The 27,699-nt window shown below is 38.3% G+C and overlaps 1 protein-coding gene across 2 annotated transcripts in view; it reads right to left on the minus strand.

The window, feature by feature from the left end:
* Nucleotides 1-14,350: 14,350 nt before the first annotated feature.
* The window catches only part of tmtc3 (transmembrane O-mannosyltransferase targeting cadherins 3), a 35,679-nt gene continuing 22,330 nt past the window's right edge, over nucleotides 14,351-27,699 (minus strand). For both annotated transcript variants that reach the window (XM_042496916.2, XM_042496917.2), the window contains exons 8-14: nucleotides 25,678-25,826; nucleotides 25,190-25,310; nucleotides 24,849-24,960; nucleotides 22,242-22,345; nucleotides 21,614-21,783; nucleotides 20,328-20,554; nucleotides 14,351-17,864 (exon numbers count right to left, since the gene is read on the minus strand). In XM_042496916.2, the coding sequence (XP_042352850.1) occupies nucleotides 16,987-17,864; nucleotides 20,328-20,554; nucleotides 21,614-21,783; nucleotides 22,242-22,345; nucleotides 24,849-24,960; nucleotides 25,190-25,310; nucleotides 25,678-25,826 (1,761 nt within the window). In that variant the 3' untranslated portion in view covers nucleotides 14,351-16,986. The remainder of the gene's footprint in view (nucleotides 17,865-20,327; nucleotides 20,555-21,613; nucleotides 21,784-22,241; nucleotides 22,346-24,848; nucleotides 24,961-25,189; nucleotides 25,311-25,677; nucleotides 25,827-27,699) is intronic.

Below are 27,699 nucleotides of genomic sequence, written 5' to 3' on the forward strand. Positions count from 1 at the left end.
CAGTTCCCTGATGGACAGGGCTGTCAGCTTGGGAAATACTCAAAATATGACAATAATTAAGCCTAGAATAATACTGCATGATTTTTGTGAGAGTTTTCAAACAGAAGTTTAACTGTTGTGAAATACAGGCACCTGTGACTTCAGTTCATCAAGAATTTTCTTTATTTTGGGATTCTTCATTTATTGGAGGCATGCTAGAAAAACAAAGTTTTCTTCATGAATTTAGCGTAACAGTCATATGGGGGGTAGGGGGTTGAAGTATTTCTTTAAGCAATGAATAAAGACATTTATTCAACAGTAATGAGTCTCCTCATAAACAATGCCCCATGTAATCAAGATAAGACTTTTCAAAGAAACCAAAGAAACTATTTCAATGAAAACCTTTTCACAGAAATGTTTATTCCTATTGACCACTGAGACTCGAGATGGGTGTGAAATTATTTTTAGTGCAGGAAACTAGAACTTTCTGTCTTTCTGACTTCCTATTTTCTCTTTGTCAATGACTCTTTGAGGTTTCAGGCAGTGTGACTTCAGTGTTTGATATGTTTCCAGAATTTAGTTTTGGCTCATTTTTAGTTGAGTGTCAGTGTGTTTCTGTTTGTGTGGGGCTGTGTCACATTATCAAACACGGGGTTACAGTTGTTTATTTTTCAAAAGTGACATTATCTTCCCCCTGCCCTTCCACTACCTATGGCTCATGGGTTAGTTTAACTCTCAGACTGGAAATGAGTCCCATCCTGCTCCTGGGCCTCCTGTAAAACCTGTGCAGGCAGCGCACACACTTCCTCTGAGGAAAGAGCTGTAATGTAGGAGCTAAATTAAAGCGCACACATTGGTTTGATGGCACAATCTAGCTGCAAACAAATGACAAAAGTACAGACATTTAATTATTTTTTTAAAGTTAATCCCAAGTGAAATATGTTTTAATGGACTTTTTATTTGGTTTCTAAGCCCTTCCCTGTACTCCGTATGAAAGCAGTATAGAGGAGACATACATCCATACTTGCTGCAGAACTCTGTCTTCACCTCTTATTCCGGTGATGAAATTAGCTAGCAACATTGTCTAATGCAGAGTCGCCGTGATGGCGAGCTTCAAGTGTCCTGAAGGGTTTAACATTATCTGAAACCAATTATACACTGTTAAAATACCTGATTAGTTCATAGTCCACAAAACAAAGTTGACATGCTGAAGAGACACAAAGTTTTTGCCTTGGAGCAAAACTCTTTGTTTTTCTCTAAAACACTTTGCCTAACCAGGCCACACAAATCTCTCAGAGCAGGTTTCTGCATGCAACAGTTTGTAAGCATGTGAGCGTCTCACCGCACAAAGTATTGGTCAAAATGACAGCAAAGATGTCTAAATACAAATGCATCCACCATTAAAGAATTTTTGTTTCTATATGTTTGCTACTTATTATAGTTTTTATCTGTTTTGGATTCACCCTGCATTTACCAAATCCCTAGGTAATTTCTTTTCACAGATTTCTTGTTAACTTCTGGGGCATCTCAGTTTGATTGTATTCCCCTTCTTTGCCTGGGCTATTTATTGAACTTTTATGTTATTAAAATAATATATTATTGTTATTATTGTTATTATTATTATTATTATTATTATTATTATTATTATTATTATTATTACTATTGTTGTTGTTATTGTTATTATTATTATTATCATCTTTGTGTTTTCTTGTGTAGTTTTATAGTTTTTGCTATATTTTCATTGTACAACACTTTGATCAGTTCTTGTGCATGTATGGTCAATAAATTAATTTGGATCTGAATTTGGATTTTATTCAAATGAGGAGAACAGCGCCCCCGTGCACCGCGACGTCACTTCCTGGCCTCCAGGTGAAGCTCCGTCCTTTAATTAGATGAATTTGAAATTAATGCCACCCGCAGATTGTGAAGGAAGAGGACATTCGAGGATAAATCAGAGTAGACGTGTCCAAACAAACTTGAACGAAGTTTTTAAATTTAAATAAGTAAGCTCGTTGTTCAGTGTAGGAAATTAAATTAGGTGTAGGTTACAAGGCTATGAATGATTTTTTTTGTGGCGTGCTCGCGCTCAGCAGTGGAAAATGGAGACACCAAATGCCCTGGGAAATCATATGACGTGGATATGAACAACTTGACCTCCTTTAAGGTAAGAATAATGCCACCTTAAAATGGCGTGACTCAACATGTCTCTGTGTGTCTGTTGTGTCCTGGGGCGTTTCAGGTGGTTAAATACCCGCTGCTGCTCTTTCTGTTGACGCGCTGTTTATTTGTTGACGTTTTAACGTCAGTGTAAGTGAGATGTTAAAGTGTGCCACGTTTGTTTGTATAATTTGAAACTGTCTACACATGCAGACACAGTCAGCAGAGACTGGGGCTCTGCATGCATTTCCACATTTTTGCTTTCCTCAGTCGTCCTCGTCTTTTTATTGTTCGTGATGTGTTGTTGTGCTGTAATGTTAAGCTGTTCAAGGGTCTTGTTGCTGTTGTTTCTGAGCTGTGCTGTACAATGAGTTTCAATAAGTCACTCAATAATATGCCAGTTTATGTTGAAACTATTTTAGAGTTGTGTTCAGGTGTGGTAATTTTGGATGCTGTAGTCTGTGGTGCTACTGCTTTGCATTGAGAGATCTTTTTAATATTTTGTCCATATTATTTATGTCATGTGCAGTAGTGGATGAACCTAAAAGTCATACTTTAGGAGAAGTACAGATTTCTTACCAGAAAATAACATTGGTTGAAGTCAAAGTTGCCTATTGAAAATATTCCCCTACTTGAGTAAAAGTCTCAAAGTATTTTGAGATTTTTTTATGTACTTAAGTAACAAAAGTAATTTTATGATATCAATAGGCTACACTAAAGTTTTGAAAGTAAAAAGTTCAAGTAAATGCTGCTAATTAAAAAGCAAGTAGTCAGAATTTTGTGAGTAATTACATTTATTTTTCCGTAACACATTCCACCTCAAAAATGAAGTGTACATTACACTTAAAAAAAGTTTTTTTTTTTTTTTTTACAACTAAATAGTTACAGAAAACATTTTTTAAAATAAAAATCAGTTTTTCCTTCCCTCCCCTTTCTTTATTCATCAGGACATAAAAGACAGACATAAAAACTCAAATGAAGCACAGATACATTTAAAAATTACTAAAGTACTGTAGCAAAGTATTATTTCCTTACATAACACCACTCGCAACGTCTTTATGTACGTATCATTTTTGTTTTGCTAGACGATAGATGAGAGATACATCTCTCTGCTTGTGATGGACAGAAGGCAGGCTAGATAGTGTTCATGCAGTCATTCTTTCTTTAAAGTGTTTGTATTGTCAGATTTAAGGGATTGTTGAGATTTTTTGAAGTGGAGGTGTATGGGGTACTTATCCCTATTTAGTGTGTTTCAGTAGATGTCAGTCGGCACACTTCAGTTTGGAGAAGCAGGAAGGAGTCTGACATGGAAGCTAAGCAATCTGCTGCTATGGACAGAGGTAGCAACAATACATATATTTCCACCTTAAAAAAAATCGATGTTAGCTTAAAGGTACACTAAATCAAAAGTATTTTCACTGCTTTACCTTTCTGTCAGACAGCCCATTTCAACAAGGAAGTTATGGACGGCTTCAGATACCCATCTATGCTGTCTATGCTCCAAAGTCACAAAATAATACAAACAAGCTAACTGATAGAGGCAGCAGAAGACCAGCAGCTCCTAGTTCAGCGATATTAAATCACAGTTCTTCACTATGGTCTGGCTTTCAAGAAAGTGACATAATGGCCTCATTTTCCCATTGGAAAACTCTGACTGTCATGAAAGTAAAGCAGTTAAAATATTCTACATAAAGTGCAAACTTGCATGTTGGAGTTCAGTCAGTTGAAAAACTCAAAAAATCTGAACTATGCCTTCAACTCATGGTTAATTTAAGGACGTTTGCATTGGTTAGCTGTTATATATATATATATATATATATATATATAACCTAGATTTATCCTTGGGCTAATTAATTCCTATCTGTGAACTCTGACCTTTTTGAGTAGAATAACCTATCAAGTGACAGGGGAACCTGCGGCATCTGTTTCATGTTATTGTATCCTTTAACAGTGTTTTTACATGTCCCGGACCTTAACAAATATACTAATAAATAAAATAAAATAAATACATGTTTAAAAGCCAAAGTCAGTATGCCCTGTGCTAACAAAATATTTCACAGATGTTGGTCTCCAAGGTTAGAAAAGAGCCAGATAAAGAAGATTTTAAATGCCCTTCCTCTTCCTCCTGGAGTAATGTACAGAAGGACCTCAAGCTGTTGGAGTTAATCAGTTACTTTTAGGGAATTTATGTCTATTTTTGATTGCTCCTCTTTTTTTTAAAACAAAAAAATGATTCGACAGGCAGAACCATGTTGTGCTCATGTTTGTACTTCAGCTAGGAATGATTAAGTGTATTCTCTAACCTTAATGAAGTATTTCACTGCTGGAATGATGGCTTTTTAATAAAACTAGGGTGTCCATGCTGTAGAAAGACAAAAACGCTTTTGAGAGATCTCTAGGTGCTGGATAGATGGAGGAAAGTTTACCACAGTTCATCTGCACATACTGCTGACATTGTTTTGATACAAAGCTGGTTGAAAATCAGCAAACTATCCCTTTACCCATTTGCATGCTCAACATCAAGCATTAACCGTTAACATAACGCATCTAAATCTCATTCTGCCCTTAAATGTAATAGCAGTTCTCAACTCTTAAATAGCCCTTAAAAGAAAATGGTCCTCGCTTTCAAGGTCATACTCATAAAAGTACAATAAGGGCTGGGACACATTGTGTGTCTTTAACTGCCTGAAAACACAAGGTTGGACGCTGGATGCTACTCTTGTGCTTAGCCTATGCCAAGTTTAAAGTGCTTGGAGGCAGGTTGTTTCTGAGGTTGGCAGGACCCTGTCATAGTTTACCAGAAATCCTGAGTCTAGACCTGATGTTCTTTTCAGATGCTTTTTTAAGTGTGTATTAAAATATTGTCAGTGGGACAGATGTAAAGCGCTGGGTAGCCCTGCACTCAAACGGAAAAGATATCTGGCAGTGATTGGTTGTTCCTTTCACATGACATGCATTGCAGGCTGCTTCCAAAAGCTGAGTTGAGTTAATTGATTGACTGATTTATTTACCAAGTTAAGGCTTGTACAGCCAGGAAGAGCATTTCCTCTCTGACAGCCAAGTTTGGATCAAAGCCTGAGTCCTGTCCTGCTTGTCAGGGGATGCAGTTTCAGTCAAGTCAAGCCAAGTCAGTTTTATTTATAGAGCACATTGTCACAAAACACGGTTTGCCTCAGAGGGCTTTACATTGTATGACATCCCTCTGCCCTTAAACCCTCACATCACCCAAGGAAAAACTCCCGAATAAAGAACCCCTGTAATGGGCAAAAAAAAAAGGAAGAAACCTCAGGAAGAGCAGTAGAGGATGATGAGGAATCCCTGTTCCAGGACGGACAGTTGTGCAATAGATGTCGTAAATAACAAATGAAATACAATTGTGGCAAAAAGGAAAGAGAAAGAGAGAGGGGGAGGGGGAGAGAGGCACAGCAATAGTGGAAACAGACACATGTCATATTACAATAACGATAGGTGTGAAATTATCAAATGCACTTTATGATGATATTGTAGGTGTTGAAATGAGTCTCATGCTTTTATTGATAGGGAGGTATCCAAAGGCATGATAACGCCATCAGTGCAGTGAAAGCAGGAGCACAACCAAAGGAAGGGTTCAGCAGGAGAGCTGGTAGTGTTGTGTTTGGGACCTGCAGCATGAGAGCTGCTGGCACGCTGTCTGGTATTTTATAGCTGCAGGGCTAATGTTTGCATCCTTGCCACTGATGTTAGTTTCATGTTGTGTGCGTCTAAATAAATGCGGATATTTTTGCCTGTTTTTCAGATGGTTGGGGTCAACGTCTCTCCATTAATAATTTACTCTTTGGCTTTTAGAATATGATTTAATATAATATGTAAAATATAATGGTAGGGGAAACACTGCGCAGTAAATTTTACATTGATGATAATGTCCTCTTAGTAACTTTATCCAAAGCAATCCCTTTCTTTGCACACAGCTTTTGTGTTTGGTTAAAATAAATCTGTCGGAAATTGTGGTGTGTTTCAGTTATGTTAAATTGTTTTTATTTGATTCAGTGAGACAGACCGTTGGGCGCCATGTGTATTCACTGACAATACACTGTGCACATGGTAGATTTTACCCTCAAGGACAGAAGGAAAAAAAAAGAAAAATCACATCGTCAGGGAATGTGTGCTTGCACAGTTTTGCAGCCTTGAAGTGTTGACATATACACGAGGCCATCTTCATACCGTGACTGAAGAGGTAACGCAAGCATGCATGTCTTTTTGATTAATATTTAACTTGTCATCACATAATGGGAGATGAAAGAGTAGGAGGAAAACTTGACTTACTCTTGTGTTCTGCTGAGATGGGTGTGATTGATATTTTCCAAGACGGGTAGCATTCTGCTTGTGATAAATGAAGCGTCTGACAGCGAGGACCTCAGTTAGTATCATTGAAGTCACTCCTATGGGATTCTGCTGACATCTGCTAGAAAATCTCCAATAACATAGCACAGTTCTTAGCTGTGAGTGTCCGCTTCTCTGTTGGTCATGATCTTCTTGATCTTAAGTGCCTTGTATTTATGCAAGAACAGTTTATATACATGCATGTACGTGTTTATTTTTGATGAATCTGCTCTTTGAGCTGCACGGATATTCTTGCTTTCTCTACAGTTATCTGATCCGCAATAAAGGTCCTTAAGGCTGCAACCAACCTTTTTTCATAATCTGTTGACTGGATTTTGTACAACAGTGAAAAATGTTTTCCAGATATCCTCATATGTCTTTCAGTTGTTTGTTTTGTTTGCTTAACATTCAAAATCCCACTTATTCAATGTATGAGTGTTTTGTGCAGGTATTCTCTTGCTAAAGACTGTATGTATGGAAAAATAAATACATATTTAAATAAAAATACAATAAGAAAAAATAAAAAAGAAATAATAAAAACAACTAAACATTAAAAATGAGTTTTAAAAAAGCGTATTTGTTATAGAACTACTTTATTCCCGAAGCCATGGTAAAGGATGTTCAAACCAGAATTCCTGCCTTGCAAAACACATCCAGAGATCTTTGCCTTTGCGTTGCAGTGTGAAGTCTACCACCTAGGACCAGGCGGAGCTGAGCACCCAGGTGAGATGTGCTAGCTCTATAACCTAAAGGTCCTTTTGGTTGGCAGACTTCACTGACACTTGAATTATGTACTGTTTGCCTTCCCAAAATAAGCATATCTGCCTTGTTTGCTGTGCGCCTCATCAATGAGACCGGGTCAAAGGTATCAGGCCGAGAAAATAAACAGGGTGACTACAGTTGCCTTTCACTCTACAAGCAAAACTACTGTTTGATGGTTTCTGGGAAACTGGAGGACCTCCAGCAGACACCCTGCTAGCTACTTTTAGTCCTCTGACCTACAGTGACCTCAGCAGGTTTGTGTCATCAGTGTTGTGTCAGGCTTAAATGAGTCTTGGTTAAAGGTACAGGGTTCCCACAGTCATGACATTCCTGGGAAAGTTACCAGATTAGAAGAACTATTTTCCAGGCATGGAAATGGTTAAGAGTGTTTTGGAATGGTTTTGATTATTGTTTTGGTTTTTGTTTTGAAGACGTTCATAAAAATTCAAAAACATGTCTAATGTTACGAAAAATACATTCCTTGTGATTCTACTTTCAAGTGTAGTGCTGTGCTGTGTTACTATTAATATTACTCAGCGATGGCAGTGTCAGAAGCCGTTACCTGGACAGTTTATGGCGCTATTCTGGGGCACCATTCATCCCATGTCTCAGCTGAGTAGAGCATGCGAATGCGGCCGGATGTATTTGATGGTTCTAGGTTGGGCAGATGCTTGGCCGTGCCATTTTTAATAATGGCAGTGATGGCAGTGTCGGCAGCTGGAATTGGGCAGTGTGTGCAGCCAAATCTGGGCCAGATTATTTTGGGTTATTTGGGATTCTGGGATGTCATTCATCCCAGTCTCAGCCAAGTTGGGCAACCAGACAGGGCCCGATTTATTTCTTCTGGTGTGCTGAGAATGGATGAATATATAGGGAATGTAAAACAAATGAGTAAAATAAGCAAGTGCTTGCAGTTGGCTTATCCTCAAATGCCTGGAAATTGCGTGTTTAGCAATATAGTTTTGGAGTGACAAATATAATACATGACTCAAAAAAGAGAGGCAGCCTCAGCCAGCCATGCTGAGAGAGATCCCCACCCCGAAACTAAAGCACCTAGCTTATACGCAAATCATAAAATGTGATCCTCTCTATTACCTGCTATAAATCCTCTTGAGAAGACTGTTTCTCCTATTTAATCAGTCATCAGCCCTTGAGCTCATCATCACATTATCACATTCTTTTACAGTACATTGTGTCATTTGTGTCAGCGCTCATCTCTGATGCAATCCTGCAATGCAGACAGACATTCCTGTCAACCACACACTGTGGGTGCTACTGTGAAATCCTCTTCTTCTCACTTAATATTGGCAGTTCTGTAGGCAGTCGTTCTTATTTGTCTGTTCACCCACGGTGGCTCCAATCCAATGCTTTTTCTCTGACTCGTGTGTTTTCTCAAATAGAATGAGAGTAACAAAACTTAGATTTATTTATATGTAAAAGCTTTGAATACTCTGAACTCATGCTTAACAAGAGGACTATTAAGCAATGACATTTATTTGATTAACCTCTGTTTATTCAAAATTTAGTTACAACTGATTCAGTCAGTTAAAAATAAGACTTAGCTTATGTCAGAACAATAAAATAGCAATAAGAACTTAACAACATATAAAAATGTGGTTTGAAATGCAATAAAAATAGATGAGGTAAAGAAAAAAAGAACCACTTAATGCAGCACAGCAAGCCTATAAAATAACTTCACTATTAGCAAGTTGAAATAAGACAAGACTGTTCAGAGCTTGAGCTTTTTCTGGGCTGCTGGGCCTCTTAGTAGCAGTTAAGACAAGGATTATTGTTTCTACAATGGGTATAGTGATATCAATATCATAGACAGAATTATGCTTTCAAACTCAAAAGGGCTGAAATGCTTTGCTTTATTAAGTTATGTTCTCTCTCATTTGTTCTCATGTGGAGTTTGGTGGCAACATTCTTTGTCAGTTGGATATTTGCTCTTCAGATGCTGAATATAAAGTTACAATAATCAATTCTGGGAAAAACTAAAAGAAAAAGAATGTCTTCAAGACGGAAGATTCTTTGAAATAAATCTCTTAACATTTTTTATTTGATAAAGACATTACTCACTTAAATTTCTTGGCATAAGCAATTTATACTGATGCAGTGCTTGAATTGGTTCGCTTCTCACTAGTACAGAGAATTGTTGGGCAAAATGGGCTGAAACAGGCTGCAAGAGGTGCAGCAATGCAACTCTCACCCGAGCCAGATAGTGCACAGTGCAGTAAATGTAAGTAAAATTAACCTGTAGACCGACATAAAATATAAAAATATTCCACTGATTAATGGTCAACCACTGACATTTGACAGTGGCCAGTTTAGATTTCTCCCTCCAAAATCTTCTGTCTATTGATTGTCTAGAGAGCCTTGCAGGTATCTGAAACAAATTTGTTTAATGTGGACGAAAGTTAATGTCAGCATTTTGTCATTTGCACCCTCAAATAAGTAGTTTTGTGCATAAAGTGTGCCTTTCAGAGTACTGGTATTTTTAAATTTCAGGTTAAATTCTGTGCTGACCTCTGTGATTTTATTTACCGAAACTTCATTACTATTGTGGGATGGCCCTCCAAGATTTGTCAGAGGACAGTTTAGTTGAGCCAGAATTATGTTCTCCCTCCTGCTTATTTTTTGACTTTGAAAAGACGCTAGCAATTGTTGGTGTTTGTTAAATAGCTTAAGGCTCACCATTAGACATGCACATACTTAAACGCCATACAGCCATCAATCGTCGAAAACTTCTTAGATAAATATTGCCCCGAGTTAGTAAAAACTCGATAAACTTTTCATATTTATTTTATTCTCAGGAAATTCTGCCATGCACTCACACATTTTTCTTTGAGAGCTGCAAGGTACCTTGTTGTGTTCTTCATCAAGGGCACACCAAAAATAGTTAATCAGAGGACGGGAGAGTGGTCCTACAGTACAAGGCTTTGCTCGTCAGTCTGGATATTCAGTCCCTTTAAAGCGTGTGTTTGCGTCTTTTACCTTGACCCTGTCCCCCAGAGTGGAGTAGCTTTGTTGGGAGTGAAACTTTCTTTTCATTCTTAGTTGAAAAAACAATTTCAAAGCACACAGCTGTTATTAATTAAAACTCTTGTAGTTCCAAATACCACCCAGAGTTTTAGCAATTGCCTTGAGCATTTTCTTGTGAGAGGATGCTAATGTTGTTGAGTGATGGGGAGACCCCCTTCGGCTGCGTGTGTCTCAACAGCACCAGCTATGACATTCCTAACAGTCAACCAGCAGAAGCTATAACTAAAGTAAAAAATTTAGTCTCATGGCATGTTCTGCATACAGCGGGCCCCTGAAGTTACTGCATGTGTGTGTCATCGGCTCATGGTCGCACGCACCACCCTTGAGAGTTTTGGGAAGCCTTTGAAAATTCAGTCACTTGTAAAATGGACAAGAGAGACAATGTAATTTATTTTCTGCCTTCAACAAATAATTGAAAATTGGTATTTAATTGGTATGCAGTTAAATTTCTCATTAAAAATGATTATTTTATATGTGATTTTATGTGATTACATCCACCCAATAAAGTGCTGCTGGTATAATCAGGCACATTTCCTAAAGATTTATTCACCCAACAATAGTGTGTTCAGTAGATGTTATTTGTCAACTTTTATTTAGTAAATTGTTGTCATATTCTGTGACAAAATGTGCAACATTAATAACGTATGTTGTGCAACGCATTTAAGGGGCACTTAAAATCTGATGAATGTGTTAAACGATTTCAAACTGCTCATATAATATGCACCTTTTTCGAAAAATGTTTAACCTGATAGATTAAATTGTCATCAATTTTGACTGATTTCTGAGTTAATTGCTACTCTTAGACTAGTCAACTAGTTAATTTTTAATCAATTTATAGAAAGAAGTCATCAGAAACATCCCTAATATCCAGATATTGCGTAACCCCACTTTACAATGTTAAAAAACAAAAACAAAAAATATCAGTTGATATATTATTTGAGTTTTTCTTAGCTCTAAAATATTGATAAATTAAATCAAGTATTCCAGTTTTGATAATCATACTTAATCATTTAAGGTATTCAGTGTTTCCCCTAGGTTTACTGGTTTGGGTGGTGCCTGGGCTGGATGAGGATGGTCTCCCACGGGACCCCTCTCTGCTGATTACCCATGTATTTGCTATGTATTTTATTCATCTATAGCTTATTCATTCATTTAGCCAGGAGGAGGATTTCCTCTCTGACAGTCAAGTTGGATCAAAGCCTGTCATCCTGCGGTGAGTCCTGTGCAGCTTGTCAGGGGATGCAGTTTCAGCAGAAGAGCTGGTAGTGTCTGCTCAGGACTTGGGCCTGGAGCAAGAGAGCTGTGAGCACTCTGGCTGGTGCTTTGCCAAGCAGCAGGGATAGCATTTGCATCCATGCCATTAATGCTAGTTTCATGTTGTTTACATCTGAAAAAATGTGGATATTTTCACCTGTTTATCAGATGGTTGGGGTCGACTTCTCTCCATTAATGACTTACCTGTTTTAGACTATCACTCTTTGTCTGGTGATGTATCACTCGCAAAAGCTGCAGTGCTTTGCAATACACTTAATACATGTAGAATCTCTCCTCTGCTCCGCTCTACTCTCTGTCTGACTGTGTGTGTGTGCCTATCCCTGTGTGTGTGTGTGTGTGTGTGTGTGTGCGTGCATGTGTGCATGCGTGTAGGGGCATGGTCCACAATATAATGGTAGAGGAAACACTGGTAGTTATTAAGCACAAAGATGTTGTTTAACAAGTTTAACAGCTGTCAGGATTGCTGCCTCTCTCTGTTCCTTTTAAAATGTTAACTGTTAAATGTTAAAAAAAAATATTGAATGTAAGGGTTTCAACAGCTAGTTGGACAACACAAGCAAATTCTAATATTAAACTATTTTCTGAGAAATTATTGACCCAATGATTAATCATCATAAGTGATTGTGAGAGAGTTGAAACACTATTTATTCACAGTAAAATGGAAGTGAACATCAAAAATGTCTGACACCCTTGAAGCACAACTGAGTCCTGCATGTTGTTAGCCTTAATGTTTCAGTTAGTTCATGTTTCTTATCTCAGCAGAAATGCTTGAGGTACCCATTACATTAAGGAAAACTTGGTTATGTATGTTTTTTAGTCACCCGTGACTGTGTGCAAACTAATTATCTTTAATTTGTTTTTATCGGAAAAGATTACATAAATCCAGCTGAAGCTTCCAAGAATCATAATGCCTAATACTGAATGCAATATTTCATATAATATAACTCCTGGCAAGAAAGCTTTAGATGGTAACCGCACAGCAGGTGTAAGTGACAGCTAAAGCCCTGAAGCAAAGTGTTGAGGCGGCCAACAGCACATCACACTGCATGAAAGGCACATTGTGACTGATAGCATGACAGTTACACTCTTCCTCCAGTCAAGCTGACAGATCAGGCTCCGGCTCGGCTCATGGGGTTGACAAGTTCTCACTCTGATTTGTGAAGATACATTCTCACACTGTTCAAAAGTAATTACCAGAGTTTTTATACATTGGCATCGGCTGCTCCGTCTTTCTTTTATGTCCCAACACCTGAAGAATACAAACTAACTACCCAAGACAGCAAACAAATCCATGGCAGGAGACCAGGGAATGTGAAGGGAAGCAGGGTGTAACTTTATTTAACATTCATGGTTTAAGAACATTGATATTTTTTCTTCTGAAATACACTTCGATATTAAAGGGTCACACAGGATTCCTACAGCTTGGGGCAAGTTAGATTTAAGACGTTATCAATGCCGTTTCAGAATGAAATTTCTAATCAATTTTACAGCATGAACCAACATCAGTAGCCCTTTTTACATAGAGATCATGCTATAGGAATGCTACCTAATCCTTTCTTTGGCCCTTTGCAAAACTAATCTTTGGCATTCTGCTCCAGTGTGTGATTTTAAATTGGTTCTGGAATACCAGAACCAAAGGAGGCAAATATTAACAAGGGCATTTAAATGTAAAAAAATAATCATTTATCTTTGGAAGAAAAAACAAACAAAACAACCCCCCTCCCCCCAAGTGACAGCTGTATAGCTGACAATGAATCCTCTGCTGAGAGCATCGTGTCAGGAAGTGCTGTTGGTTTTCCTTTCCTGATTTGCATGACATTAATGCCAGAAAACAATCACATTTAAGAAGCTGGCACATTTTTTCTTAAAAGAGTATCTCAAATGGACTTATCATTTCGCAGATTAGTTGGCGAATAATTTAATAGTTAATAACTAACCATTAATCATTGCAACTCTAAAGTAGGGTTACTATGGTATACAATTTTCATTGTATGATAACTGTTTTAGAAAATATTGCGCTTTCTATCCAGGTGCACTATTTTTCCAATACTGTACATAAGCAAATGTAAACGGTATGATAGCTCTCAGTTTTCATACCACAGTATAACTTGACACCAGTGTGTGGCCTCAACCCTTCTCCATTTACCTTCATTATATTGAAGTGGGAGCAGAAAACTCAAAACCTGGCTAAATCAAATCAACGACATAGCTAAATACCCCAGAGGTAATAAGAAAATGTTGTTTCTTTTTATATAATTTGGGTGAACTGACGCTTTAAAACTATATCCTCGAGCAGATCTTTACTCCGTATACACCTCCAGCTTTCTCTATTGTCAAAAATCCTAGTTGACACATTGTTACAAACAAAACATTTGAATGTTCTGCACATTTCCCCACAGACACTGAATCAGAGCAGGAAGTCAAATGATGCCAAAGGATAGATAGTTGCATTAGATGCTGTGTTTATGCCTTGTATTCATAAATTACATTACATCCAAAGTGTAATTGGTCAGAGAGACGAACAACAGCATACTTCTGGTACATTGGATTTCAAATTGGAACCTAATTTAGGATTTAATATAGGATTGGCCCTGAGCTTGACATTCTGTGAGGGATGGCACACTGTTTCTGTGGCATGAAATGCACAAAAGAACATGATGCTTGTCCCTCATCACATATATTTCTGCAGCTCACAACCTGGGATGCTGCACCTAGGATGCTGCATGCATTGGCTTTACCTTAAAAATTGCAAACAGACACAGGAGAGCAAAAGCAATGAGTTGTCATCTGACTTTATTTATTAACCTAAACCCCCACCACCCAGGGCTATTGCATAAAAAAAGAAAAAAAAATTGTACAAAAATCAGCCACTCAGAAAAATGAGGTGAAACAGAAAATGTTGCAAACGAGATGTTTTCTCATTCAAAGCTGTACCTATTTTTTGGGGCGGACAGTTGGTTAAATAAATTTCATACATGTTTAACACTGACATGGCTCTGTTGTTTAAAAGTGAAAAACATTTATGAAAGGTTTTACAAGTGGCATAATGAAAATTAATAAAGACAAATAATGCACCATGAATTTAAAGCATACTGTAAGTGGTAAACAAAAACATCTACAGCATTTGCAGTGCATAATAACATATAATAAATAACACTGGATACAAGAACACTGTAAATATATGTACATAGAATTTCAGGGCTAAACAAAGTCAATGCATAGCAAGGCTCCTTAGTACCACCACAGTGCTGCTATCTTACAGTGATCACTCTTCTTTCCTGTCATTCCACTATTTCGAATTGCACTAAGCAGGGGGTCGTCGTACTGAAACAAATTATTGCACTGTGAAGTAAAATCAGGAACACTGTGGGTACTGTGAGGACATTAACATCAGCTTGCAAGGGAGAATAATTTGAACTTAACTTGCTTTGTAGTGAGTGTGATTCATTGGACATTGTTGATATTTTTTGAGTTTATATCCAGTGGCAACCTCTGGGGTTTAAAAGGAAGTCAACATCGAAGTTCCAAAAACTGCAGGTTCTTGACTGGCCACCTAAGGCGTGCTCAAAGAGTAAGCCAATCCCTTTAGACCCTCATGTTAAAATGTCCAACTTTACAGCAGAAATAAACATGTACAAGAGGCAATTTTCTTATAGCTCACCTGTTTAAATGTTATTAAGGCTTAAAATTATGCATACTTAAAGGTGCTGCTGCTTTGAGTGACAGGTGAGTGCCGTCTGTTTAAAAGTTACTACCACAGCGACAATGTTGGTTGAGTAAAGTATCCATGGCATAACCCCTGATTGACACAGTATTGGCTAATGGTGTCCCAAAAGGTTTTGTCAAGATTTTTTTGTGATTAACTGTAGCTTGGAAGGGGCTTCATTATGTGTTCCTGCCCCTTTGTTAGCAGTAACATTAGCCATAATAATAAAAAAAAAAATACTTGCAAGGTGCAAGGTGGCTAAGCTGCAGATACAGTTTTTCAGGTGATTTGCCAAGCTCGTAGATTTGTGATAAGCCAGTTTTCTTTGGCATATCTGGCATCTTTGTAAATTTTGAAATTATTCTAGACGCTTAACTTTTTTCAACACTTTGCTAGTGCATCTATAAACCCGTCACTGGCAGTTAAACTGTTGGAGTCACTTTAAATGTCATTGTCTGACAATAGCAAATAATGAATTTAAATTCAGAATTAACTAAATGGCAAATTCAAGGCTTCAAAATGGGAGTCCACACACCAATGGGGAGTTTCACATTGGCTGTGTCCATTATTTTATAGCCTGATTTTGACTGCTCACCCACTGCTGTCTTAGATGATGGTTGTAAGAACTTTTTATTGCAAGTGATCACGAGTGTTAATGCTGAATAGAGTCAATACAAAGGCTACTTCAAACATCCAAATGTTATTTTAGTGCCAGTAAGCTAAAACAACATGGCTTTGGAGCTGCATCAATAAAGTGGGCTGTTTATTTGCAGATGTGCTGTGAATACTCTCCTTGTAGAGTGGGAGGAACTTGAAAATGAGTAACACATGATGAAGCCTGATGCTGGGAACACGTGTGCATTATTGTTGACCATCACATAAAATGGCGTGGTCAAAGCAATGTGAATGGTAAAAAAAAATAAAATAGGGAAAACAATCATCTGGGGTTGCTGTGTCTAAAGAATGGGAGACAGGCGCTAAGATAAGAGGAGCTAATGTGACAAAGGGAGTGAAATAATGGTGTTTAGATGGGATCACAATGAAATTTCGAGGTGAAGGCAGCTTTTAGCACAGAGGCTGATGATGTAGTGTCAGGAAGTGCTGAGCGAGATCAATAAAGATTAGAAGATGTGTGAGCCTGCTGTTGATGTAGAGTGGAGGGTTATTTTGCTGTTTGTGTGGTTTGGGTTATTTTGAGGCGCGAACTCTGCAGATATCATCCTGCCTTGAGGATATCTGGGGAACACGTCATTTCCTTTAATTGTCCAAGATACAATCAATCCGTTTTTAAAAACAATAACAAGTGAGTCACATCTTAGTGAAAAAAAAAATCCAGTGATAAACAATGACTACACATAGAAAAACAAATATTTATAGCTACTGCAGATCTACGATATGTGAAATCACATTCAGATGAAAGACACACACTGGCAACTACATCTGCCATAAGCTTTAAATAGATTATCCCAAATTGGCTTTGTGCTTTGTTACATGAGTTTCATGTGCAGATCAACATTTCCCTTCCTTACATGATTAGTGTTAAATCAACAGGGCCATGCCGAGCAGCCTGCAAACATGTGAATGAATCAAAGGAATAAAATGACAATTGATTAGGAATACACAATTTCCAAGGGGGGAAAATGCAGTCTTATTTTGGAGCATTAAAGAGCTCTATAAAAGTAGTCCAGCTATAAATTACAACAGTGTCAATCACCACTTAATATGCGCTCAATCTCCTCTAGTCTCTTCAAGGCAGCTGCCCTTTTTTTCTCTATATCTTTAATCTCTTTAGTGGACTTACCCTTAGTCTGCTTGTCAGACTGGCTACTGTCCAAAGATTCTGATTGGTCCACACCCACACCTCCGAGGCTTTCTGTAGAGGATTTCCGCTCATTCTTCTCCTCCCCAGCCCCCTTCACAACAGCATCAGCACCCCTCCCTTCCTTCTCACCCTCAGCAACTTCCTCCGCTCCCTCTTTAACTCTCTTCGGCTTTTCCTCCTTAGCCAATATGGTGGCTCCACCTGCCGCAGTAAGAGGTTGCCCTGCTGCGCTCATGGCTGCCATTTTACTTCGAACAATATTCAAGTGACGACGCACGTACTCCTCGTTTGGTGCCAGGGCCAGTGTTTCCTCCAGGCAGCGCTCGGCACGTGGCAGGTCGCGCTCCTCAAAGTATACCACGCACAAGTTATGCTTGCCTTGCACATTGGTGGGGTCCATGCGCAAAATGCGCTCAAAGCAGGCTTTAGCACCATGTGTGTCCTTCTTGTGGTTCATGAGGATGTCACCCTTCAGGATGAGGCCCTTGATGTGCTCTGGGTGGTGACGCAGCAGCTCGTCCAACACAGGCAGTGCATCCATCTCGCGTTTGGACTGAGAATAAAGCAGTGCCAGGTTAAACAGTGCACTACGGAACCCAGCTTGCAAACCAATGGCTTTACGCATCCACCGCTCAGCTGCTGCATTTTCATTGGCATCCATGGCCAGCATGCCAAGGTTGAAGTAGCCGTTGGCATCTTCAGGATCCTCCTCCACATAGATCAGGAAACGACGGTTGGCTTCAGGCCAGAATTTTGGCTCGCCTGCCACAAAAACAAGACAAAATACAAGGTGTCATTTATTTTTGCAATCCACTCCTAATATTCAACTATATAGTCTACAGCAGTGTTTCTAAAATGGTTTTGAGGGGTACCTGAGGGGTACTCTGGAGTACTACAGAGGATACATGAGATTTTTATCTCCACCGGGTGTAAGCCTGAAGGGGATCATGCGTTTGGTCGTGTCAGTGGGTGTCTGTCTGTCTGCAGCTATTCATGCAAACTACTTGACCAAGTAGCCCCAAATTTTGTGTGCATTCATGATTATATGCTCAAGGATCTCTTGTGGTTGCAGTTATGGACATTTTTTTAAAAGTCCGTTTTATTGACTATTTAATATCGTCACTGGTTTCTTTTTGTGTATTTTAGTTGCGTTTATTGTTCTTATTTCCTACTTTGTTGTGCTTTAGCCTACAGACAAATTTAATACTATTGAAAAATCTTGATAAGAATGACATGGGCCACAGATTTGTGGCTGTTTTAATAATAAAAAATAGATTATTCCTCACAATTATATTGTATCTAAATTTCAGACACAGTTCATGTTAACAGAAGAAATGAATCTGCTTTATGCAATGTGCTACAGCCCTATCAAAAACAGACACCGTGTATATTTTTAATAACTTCTTGGACCCTTATGAATAGTGCTGTTGTGCATCTGCTGGAATTACAAAATCAAAAAACTAGAATGGCCCTGATCTGCCTGGGTGACTGCCTTGTGGAGATTTTTACTCTACTGAGCGCACTTTTTTAGTTTTTAAAGTTTAATTACAAAATATCAATCATGCATTATTCCTAAAAATAAATACGCTATAATAAGTTCAATGCAAAATGTAAATGTTATTTTAATGAACCACATTTTATATTCGCTGTTTCTATTTTCATTTTCATTTTCATTTTCATTACTGCTGCAATAAACACAATCCCAGTCACTTTAGACAGAGTCTCTGAGGAGTCTCGCAGAAAAATACACTGCCATGCACTTGCAGTCGGTCATAAGTGATGATTGGGAGGGATTACTTCTGCATGAGTCGTGTAATGTCTTTTAGGAAAGTCCTGCAGCCTATATCTTTAAACGTATATAAAAGTGGGCTAACCTCGTAATTGCTGAAGGCAGTTGTTGTGATCCATTAAAGTGAACACAAACTGCAGCCGAAGAAGGAATATGTTAAATGTGAAGAAAAGAATTTGTGGCATGTTTGGAGCGCTGCACACTTTAACACCTGTGTTACCCTGGCCACTTTAGCCAGAACATTGAAAGTAAGATGAATTTGGTGAAACAGAATCCAGCTCCAAACATTCAAAAAGCTTTCAGACTGTCTGCAAAGGTATTTCTAAAAGAGCTTTTTCTAGCCATTAGGGTTACAAAGGCTGTAGTGCTGTAGCTTACTGTCAAATGACCCTGGATTGAACTTTGTCATCTGAGAGAAAGCGGCATGTCTGCAGTGGACTATACAAATAAAGAGCTGTGGGAGAATGCTGTGAAAATGTAACAACGATCATATCACATTGTGAAAGTGACGTTCTACTTGTGTTGTTGATCCATGTTTAAAATCTCTTATTACACAGACTCTGCTATGTTTTATATCCACACATTTATAAGACTGTAAAAGAGAGAATCATTTAAAGAATGTGACACATCAGTTGAAAAAAAATCTGCAGAGTGGAGGAAGCAGGCTCTGTGAGTTTGGCAAACATGAGCTTGTTGTGTAATGCTATTTAGCACTTGTTATGAATCATTTTCAAAAGGTACACTTGGCAGAACAAATCAACTGTTAAAAGCCTTGATTGATAGAGTAGCAATGGAATACCTTTACACATGTGCTGACACATCAAAGGTTGGCAGGTAACAGTAACGCTCATACTAGAAAGGTAAAACACAATCTGTTGACAAGAACTATTGCTACCTTGAGGACTCAACTCCTTGTTAATTTTGTTTGAACCACCCAACAAAAAGATAAATAGACATGTCATCCTTAGTTTCTGTGCCCTCAACAAGTGGGTAGTCATATGTGTCTCTAAAGTCCAGATGCTCCAAATGGTCCAAATGTTTAAACTGGAAAAACCTGCTGCAGACGTGCTGGGGTTAAAGAGTGCATAAACACCGCAGCAAGATTTAGAAGAAGCATGGGTGGAAAAGCTTACACAAACTAAAAAAAACACCAGTCGAACTTGCTGTAAATATAACTGCTTATTAAATGTGTGAATTGTGATAGAGCAAATGAAGTGTGACTTGACAGAAACTTGGCTTCGAACTCTGCGCCAGCGCTCAGATTTATTGTAATATAAAGGCCAATTCTAAGGAACCTGGTTACACCCTAAAGGTAACATCAGGTTATTTCCTTTGTTCCTACCTGTTGCTTTGAAAGATGCCTTGAACAAGTAGTGTCCCACCTTTTCTCCAGCCAAGGACAGGATTAGTTAAAACCATTCACATAGCTCACTCACCAGACTCCTGCATGAGAAGTGCTGAGTTGAAGAGCGCCAGCTTGTGGCGTGGGTTTAGCTCAAGGGCGTGGTTGAAGTTCTTCAGGGCCTCTGATGGGTCCTTCATCTCAATGTTGACGATTGCTAGGTTGTACCACAGGTCAGCGTTGGTGCGGTCAAGCTCCAAGGCCCGGAGGTAGGCATCCCGGGCTTCTGTGAGCTTGTTCATCTTCAGCAGCAGCTCCCCTCTGAGACAAATAAAATTCATTAAATAAAAGCACACAAAAAGAAATCAGTAATCAAGGTGTGGTAAAATAAAGTGTGTAAAATGCTCAGTATATAATTTTTTTTCTGTGGCAATCAAAGTCCACTTTCACTTAATACTAGGAAGGCCAGACAAGTAATGGAAGCAGATTTTTGTGCCTCTGCCTGGGGTTGTCCGTCTGTCCGTCCATTCGTCCTTCTGTCACATTCTCATAAGCACATTATCCCCAAAACACCTTGGGGGAATTAAATCAGATTTGGTACACATGTCCATTTGGACTCAAGACTGAATTGATTATAATTCAGTGATCAAATTTAAAGGTCAATGTGACCTCACAAAACATATTTTTGGCCATAATTCATACACAGGGTAAAATGAAGAAATAATGACTTTTTATATACAAAAGGTCAATCGTCCACCTCACTGTGACATAATGTTCTACGAAAACACTTTTCTGGTGGTTGTGTGTCAAGCATCCATGTTTTCAAAGACATGGATGCAAACTGTTGCCCTTTGTTGGGTTTACGGAGGCATGCATTTGCGAGGTAGTAGTTTGAGGAGCAGGTGATAAATAGAATAGAGAGTCTAGAAACATTGTGGCAGTTACTACAGGCCTTCATTGCAGAGCAGGAAAAAAGAGTGTATTGAATTAAAATTCAAGAATGTGTGTGCTGTGACCAGGGTTTTGGACTAATCATTTGGTATTTTGGAGCTCTTTTCCTCCAAACTGTAGATGTCACTTAACGAATATGCAGATTATTATGGAAGAAAATCAATCACATCATTGCTGGTCAGTTTCAGATGGAGCTGCATTCTTGTGTACTTCTAGCTACTGTTAAACTTTGGATTTTATTCCAGAGGAACTGTTTGCTAAACAACAGTAAATAGGAAGCGAAAAATTATGTTATACACATTTTATTTAAGGAAAAAAAGAATAAAACTCCTGTCCAAATTGACATTAAGTTGTACCATTAAGTTATGAGTATGATGCTAAATCATGTTCAAAGATTGACATGGATGGGTCCAAAGTAAAAAATCTTGCCTGCTGATGTAGGCCTGTTTGAAGTCTGGTCTCATGCTGATTGCTTGTCGGTAGAGCTGGTCAGCCTCCTCCAGCCTCGATTCGTTGGCCCGGATCAGATTGGCCAGGTTTATGTAAACGTTCAGGTGGTTTGGGGCCACACGTGTGGCATATTTCTTACCAGGAATTACCTGATGAGCCATCACAAAGAAGTCAGTGAGTAAGGTCAACCACAACAAGTTTGAATACACAGTTCCTGAACAAAGTATTACAAAATAGACACACTTTGTCTCCTCTGACAATTCAACCAGATTAGATCGTAATGTTGACAATATTTTTGGGTGCTGACTTCCTGATGTGCCCAAGCCCCCAGGAACAGAGCTGGGCTTTGAAGCCAATTTGACATAGTGGCTAAACCATATAACTAAAACTTCCGAGTCCATCATGTGATGCCATTAGGTCTAAAATGAATGACAAGTGGGTAGGACGCAGTAAAAGATATGCATGGAGATGATCCAAGTGGTTTGGCTTAGCCTGACTGGTGAATGAAGAAGTGTTTTTTTGTTTGAACTTTTACTTAGCACTATGCAACTTGCTTTATGCAATTTGCTCCAAACATTTGTGCTCTGTCTTTGACGTGATGAGATACCTGAGGCATGAGAGATTTGGCAACCAAGTAAGCATCTTCTGCCTCTTTGGACTTGTTCAAGTTCTTGTAGGTTCTTCCAACATTCATGTGAGCACCAATGTCATCTGTGGAAACATTGTATGGAGAATAAGAAAAAAAATAACTACAGGCTGAAATATGCAGAAGTCTGTGTTTTTTTAAAGTCCGTTTTCGTAAACTGACCCTGTTTGTTTCCCATGTATTTTGACACGTTTCTCCCACTTTACTTTGTTTCCACAAATAAACTGAACTAATGTTAATTATACATAATGAGAAATAACACCTAAATGCAACTATGTTTTGAGAGGGAGCAAAATAACTGCTTCCGGGAACCAGTAGGACAAGTGAAACATTGAAAAGGGTCAGTCAGGGCAAGCAGAGCTGATGCTTGATGATTAGCATAGCAGGAAATCCTCATCGGGTTAATGTGTTTACAGTGTTAATCTTGGGGAAACACTCTTGGGTGGTGAACCGGCAAAACCGTTGATGTCTCAGCTGATGACGGGCTTCCTGAAAACTAAGCAATGAAGCAAAACAGAAATGCTGGGAGAGGCCTCACTTTCTCTAACAGGACATCTAATGTATAAATATTAAATATTAGTTTAGTATAAATTCTTGAGGTGAATGCAGTCTCAGTTATTGGAGTATGATTAATGGACTCATCAAACAACAGGGTGGCCAAGTGAAGAGGGAAGTTACTGGAAAATGAAATGACAATCCAAGACAAATATATGAACACAGCCACCCTTTATACAGTGAGATTCACAAGGCATCAAAGACTTAAAGGGGCAGTTCACCATAAAATCAAAAATACATGCTCTATCTGTTACCTGTTGTACTATTTATCAATCTAGATTGTTTAGGCTTGTTTGCAATGAGTGTTGGAGATATCAGCTGTAGAGATGCCTGCTTAGTATCGAATATAATGGAACCACATGACAACCAGCTAGCCCCGCAAAGCGCCAAGAATTTGAAAAACAGAACAGCATTGTCTCTTACCAGATATCATGACCCAGTGTCTGAAGATAATCCACAGACCTTGTTGAGAGCAGTTTAATCTGGGAATTATTTTCTTTTTACTGAACTACACCCGCCAACCACATAACCGTGCATAAAGTGTGCATATACTCACGGACAAGAGGCCAAGCCCCCAGGAACAGCACTAGGATTTGAGGCCAATTTCACATAGTGGCCAAAAGTAAACTTACACTGTACATGTCCATCATGTGATGCCATGGGCCCCAAAGACTCTTTCCCATTAACTTACATTGGAATACAGACATCTGTAAATCAGTGGATTTTTTTTTGGGTTAAAATCCCCATCAAAAATTGTTTTACTATAGGGATTTTGATAGATTTGATCCATTCGTTCTGATTACATTTTGAAAGTCTAGAAGAGCAGCAAGATTTAATCATTTTTCCCTATTCCGCTTAGCAAAGTGCTAAACCAGCTCTGTAGCTCTGAATGTTTGATTGCAGTGATTTGGTATTCGCACCATTCGTCACCTCTCACAAATTTTTTACAATTTGTGGGACATTTCTTACCAAGTTGTCATTGCATTTTTCATATGTTTTTTCCCCCAAAGAAATCAAACCAATTTGCTCGGGTTTCAAAATATTGTCAACACATATGCAAGGATATTTTTGTTTCACTTTAGGTCAAAACTAAGGGACAGAGCAAGATCTAAAAATTAATGGCATCCTCCTCAGCTCAGCTACAGCATTAGCTAGCTCAGTGGTGCTAGGTGACCTAGCAGTAGATGCATATTTCATTCTGCATGGTGATATAGTGCTAGATTGTTCAACAGCACTTCAGGTAATGGGAAAAATATTAATATTTGATTTTGTGGTGAACTGCCCCTTAAACAAACAGAGGGTGGAAACAAAAATACTTTGAAGTGACAATACAATTAATAGTGTTGTTTAGCAATTATAATAGTACTGTATTTTGTTTGCGACTTCTGCAGCAACAATGTGGGCAGTAACTACCTGGAAACCTTTTATCTCTGTGCACTTCCTCATGTTTTTTTGAGAACTTTAAGAAAAAAATGAGTCATCTCACCCATTTAACTGAATATGTAAATGTAAGTGACAGTTGTTGCAGCATGCATTAAAAAAATAAGACACAAAGCTACAGCAGGAAAACCACACTGGCAAAAACAACCACACCTCACTGAAAGAAAGACTGGAAAAAAAGAGAAGCTCTTGAAAGGGTATCTGCTGAACAACTCAACACTTTAACACTGAGTTAAATCAGCACATCTGAAAGTCTTAAAAAAGGTTCACTAAATGAGTCTTTTGGCACAGGGCTATTGTATGGTAGGTCTTGTTTTGTCTAGCCCTCGTCTGATCATCTGGTCTGCATTTATCTTCAAAGAGCTGGTAGTGCAGTTTATCAGCTGACAGTGAAAATCTTATTGTGTCACAGGTGATAAATTTACAACATGAAAGATCTCACAATATCCTCTCGTACTCAGTTAAGACATATTTGGACAAGCCCCGGCAGATTTTTTTGTCATTACGTGTGATATCTCTCCCCAATGTCAAAATATCCTAATGATTTACAAATGGCTGATTTATGGTCCTTACCTGGCTGGACGCGAGTGGCCTGGAGAAAATACCGCAGAGCCCTTGCATAACTGTTTTGGTTCTCTAGAGCATGGCCAACATTGTTCCACAACTTGGCATTGTTCTTGTTAACCTGAAGCAGCAATTGAAGAAACATGCAAATAAGCTTATTTTGCCTTGTAAACGACTTGTTTTGAGTTGTTAAAGACTGATTCATCATTTGTCATCTTTTGACAGTTTAATCAGGCCTTTTAACACAAGCTGATCAAAGATTTGTTCTAATGTTGAAAAACAGCCAAGATACACTGGCAAGGTGGACAAGGATAGTCTAGAAACGGCGCCTAATTGTCAGTCAGTCTTACCTTCAGGGCTGAGGTGAATAGAGTATATTCTGACTCCCAGTCCCAGTTCCTGTTGAAGGTTTTCACTGCATGTGTTGTTAAAAGAACTCCAATGATCAACCAGGAAACTTTCTTCAAGTGTCTACAAAGGAAGATATAAACAGTTTCAAATTATACTGGTTAGGTAATACAATAACAGAACATGGTTTGGTGAGTTTTATTTTGTTTCTTTTGAGTTCGAATGAAGTGCATGTTATGGTGAGTTAACAAGGCAATTCAGATGTTAGTCTTTGAGCAGTGGCAGAGTGAAACTTGGATTGGTGTATCATTGTATTTTTCAGTTGATTCAGGAAACTAGTTTGTCTGATACACTTTAAGGCCCCATTGATGTGTGTTGTCACCATAAGAACTAACAACAATCACCATTTTCTTTTGTGCTAGTCAAATAACCACAGCAAACAGGTTAATGTCCGTTTTATTCATTCTGTTTCTGTGGGAAGAGCACTCACCCTTTATGTGAGACAATCTTGAATCCATGCGCCACAAGGACACAGAATCCCATGCTGGGTACATAAAGTACCCGTTCTGCCACAACAAAACCCACAGGGAAGAAGAGGTTGGACGCAGGAATAAAAGGCAGGACGATCAAAGACAGGGCCTGAAGGAGAAAGACAAGAACTTACTTCAGTCTGTATGCAACGAATTATTAACGTGCACTTAATTTTAACTACATAGTGAAGTTCAGAGATCGTACTTCAACTGTCAAAAACATGTAGAAAAAATTTAAATGATTCCACTACAGCTGGCACATTTGGTTAACTGATCAAATTGTTGATTGACAGATTATCAGTTGACAGCTATTTTGAGAGTTTAATTAACAATTTCAGTACATTTTCCAACAGAAACAGTTTTGATTCCAGTTTCTCAAATGTGAGGATATGCCACTACTCTCTGTCATCTGACAGTGGACTAGATAATTGTGTGTTGTTGTTTTCTTTAGTCTGTTGATAGGACAAAAGCCATTTCAAGATGTCACCTTGGGCTTTCAGAAATGATTATTGGCTTTTTTTGTTTGGTTTTTTAGTCAATAATGAAAATAACCACGAGTTGCAGTCAAAGATTCAGCTTCTAAAAAGGTAAACTGCAGTAAGAGTCTCCACGCAAAACAAGCTGATGTTACAGTGGTTAATCAGATATGAGAGGTGGCAACAGGCAGGCTAAAATCTAACCATCTCGTCGTGTGTGAAATGAGCTAAAGCCAAGAGATATGACACTGCAGGTTTTTCATACCTCTGCACAGGCTGGAGCCTGGGGTTTAGTCAGTTTTTATATATAGCATCAGTGCAATCAAAAGAAATAGCAATCCATGACTAATGCAGTTATATGGTTATTAAATAGAATGCTGTGGGAGTTACATGGTTGATATATGGGATACTGCCAGGGGAAGAGAAGAGTGCTAAAAATAATCTGTTTTCATATTTATTATAATATATGCCTTGGTATCTTATGACTTGTATTTCTAGAATATATATTGAGCCAAATGTTGGTTCTGTTTTCTTACACCCCAACGAAATAGTTTACTGCTCCATGACAGGTGGCATGATTTAATAGCACAGGACAAATTTCTCTGCAATAATCAACTGAATGCAACTCAAATTAAACCCATCAGGTTTAACTTCTTTATTTTCAATTGCAGTGCCTGGAAATCACATCTCTTATTCTGATGGAGAGTCCGTCCATAAAATCCTACTAAACGTCATTAAAATGTAGTGTAGAGACTTATGGCCTCATTAGTTTTTATTTGCTTTGTTGACTTTTGAAAGATGTTTTTAGTATTATTGATTCCCATTATTAAAACCTATACATCTGCATTTACTTTAGCAAAACTAACATCTATGAAAAGAACTGTCCACGTTTATCTTTCATTATTGCTAATCTCCCGTGTCTTCACAAGCAATAAGATTGAGCAAGTCACAAAAATAAATGCCTTATTGTGTCACATAAAATTGTTTAACAGAGTACGTACTGCAGTGTATGCCAAGATGAAGGCGATTTTAAGAAGTTTGTAACTCGTTTACATGCCAGCAACAGTATGTGTGGAGTAGGGCTGAAATTTTGAAAATCAGTTTTTCATTTAAGTAACTTTTAGGGGGAAAAAAATCACCTGAGCCAAAATGTTAAAATGCGACTGTTTGCTGGTTTTCTCAAGTCCTCTACAGAGTTGCAGCTGTATACAGCTTTCAAAGTATACTGTAATACAAAAATTGAATGTTAACGCATACATTTCCTTATCTGCGGTATTGAAAAAATTTGACTGGATGGAGAATCTCACCTTCATTTTTGTTATTTTCAAACGGGAGATTTTTTACACACACTTCCATTAAAAGTAAATGGTTTTAACTTTACATTATAGTAATAAAAATGTTTGCTCAACCGAATGAAAAACCTTCTGTTTTCACTCCTTTGTGGGTCATTGTTACTGATGATAATACTAATTCTGTAATACCGTGATATCGCAATATTTTCTGAGA

This window comes from Plectropomus leopardus, chromosome 7 (genome assembly GCF_026936395.1).
Source record: "Plectropomus leopardus strain MGB_pleo_1.0 chromosome 7, ASM2693639v1, whole genome shotgun sequence".
NCBI lineage: Eukaryota > Metazoa > Chordata > Actinopteri > Perciformes > Serranidae > Plectropomus > Plectropomus leopardus.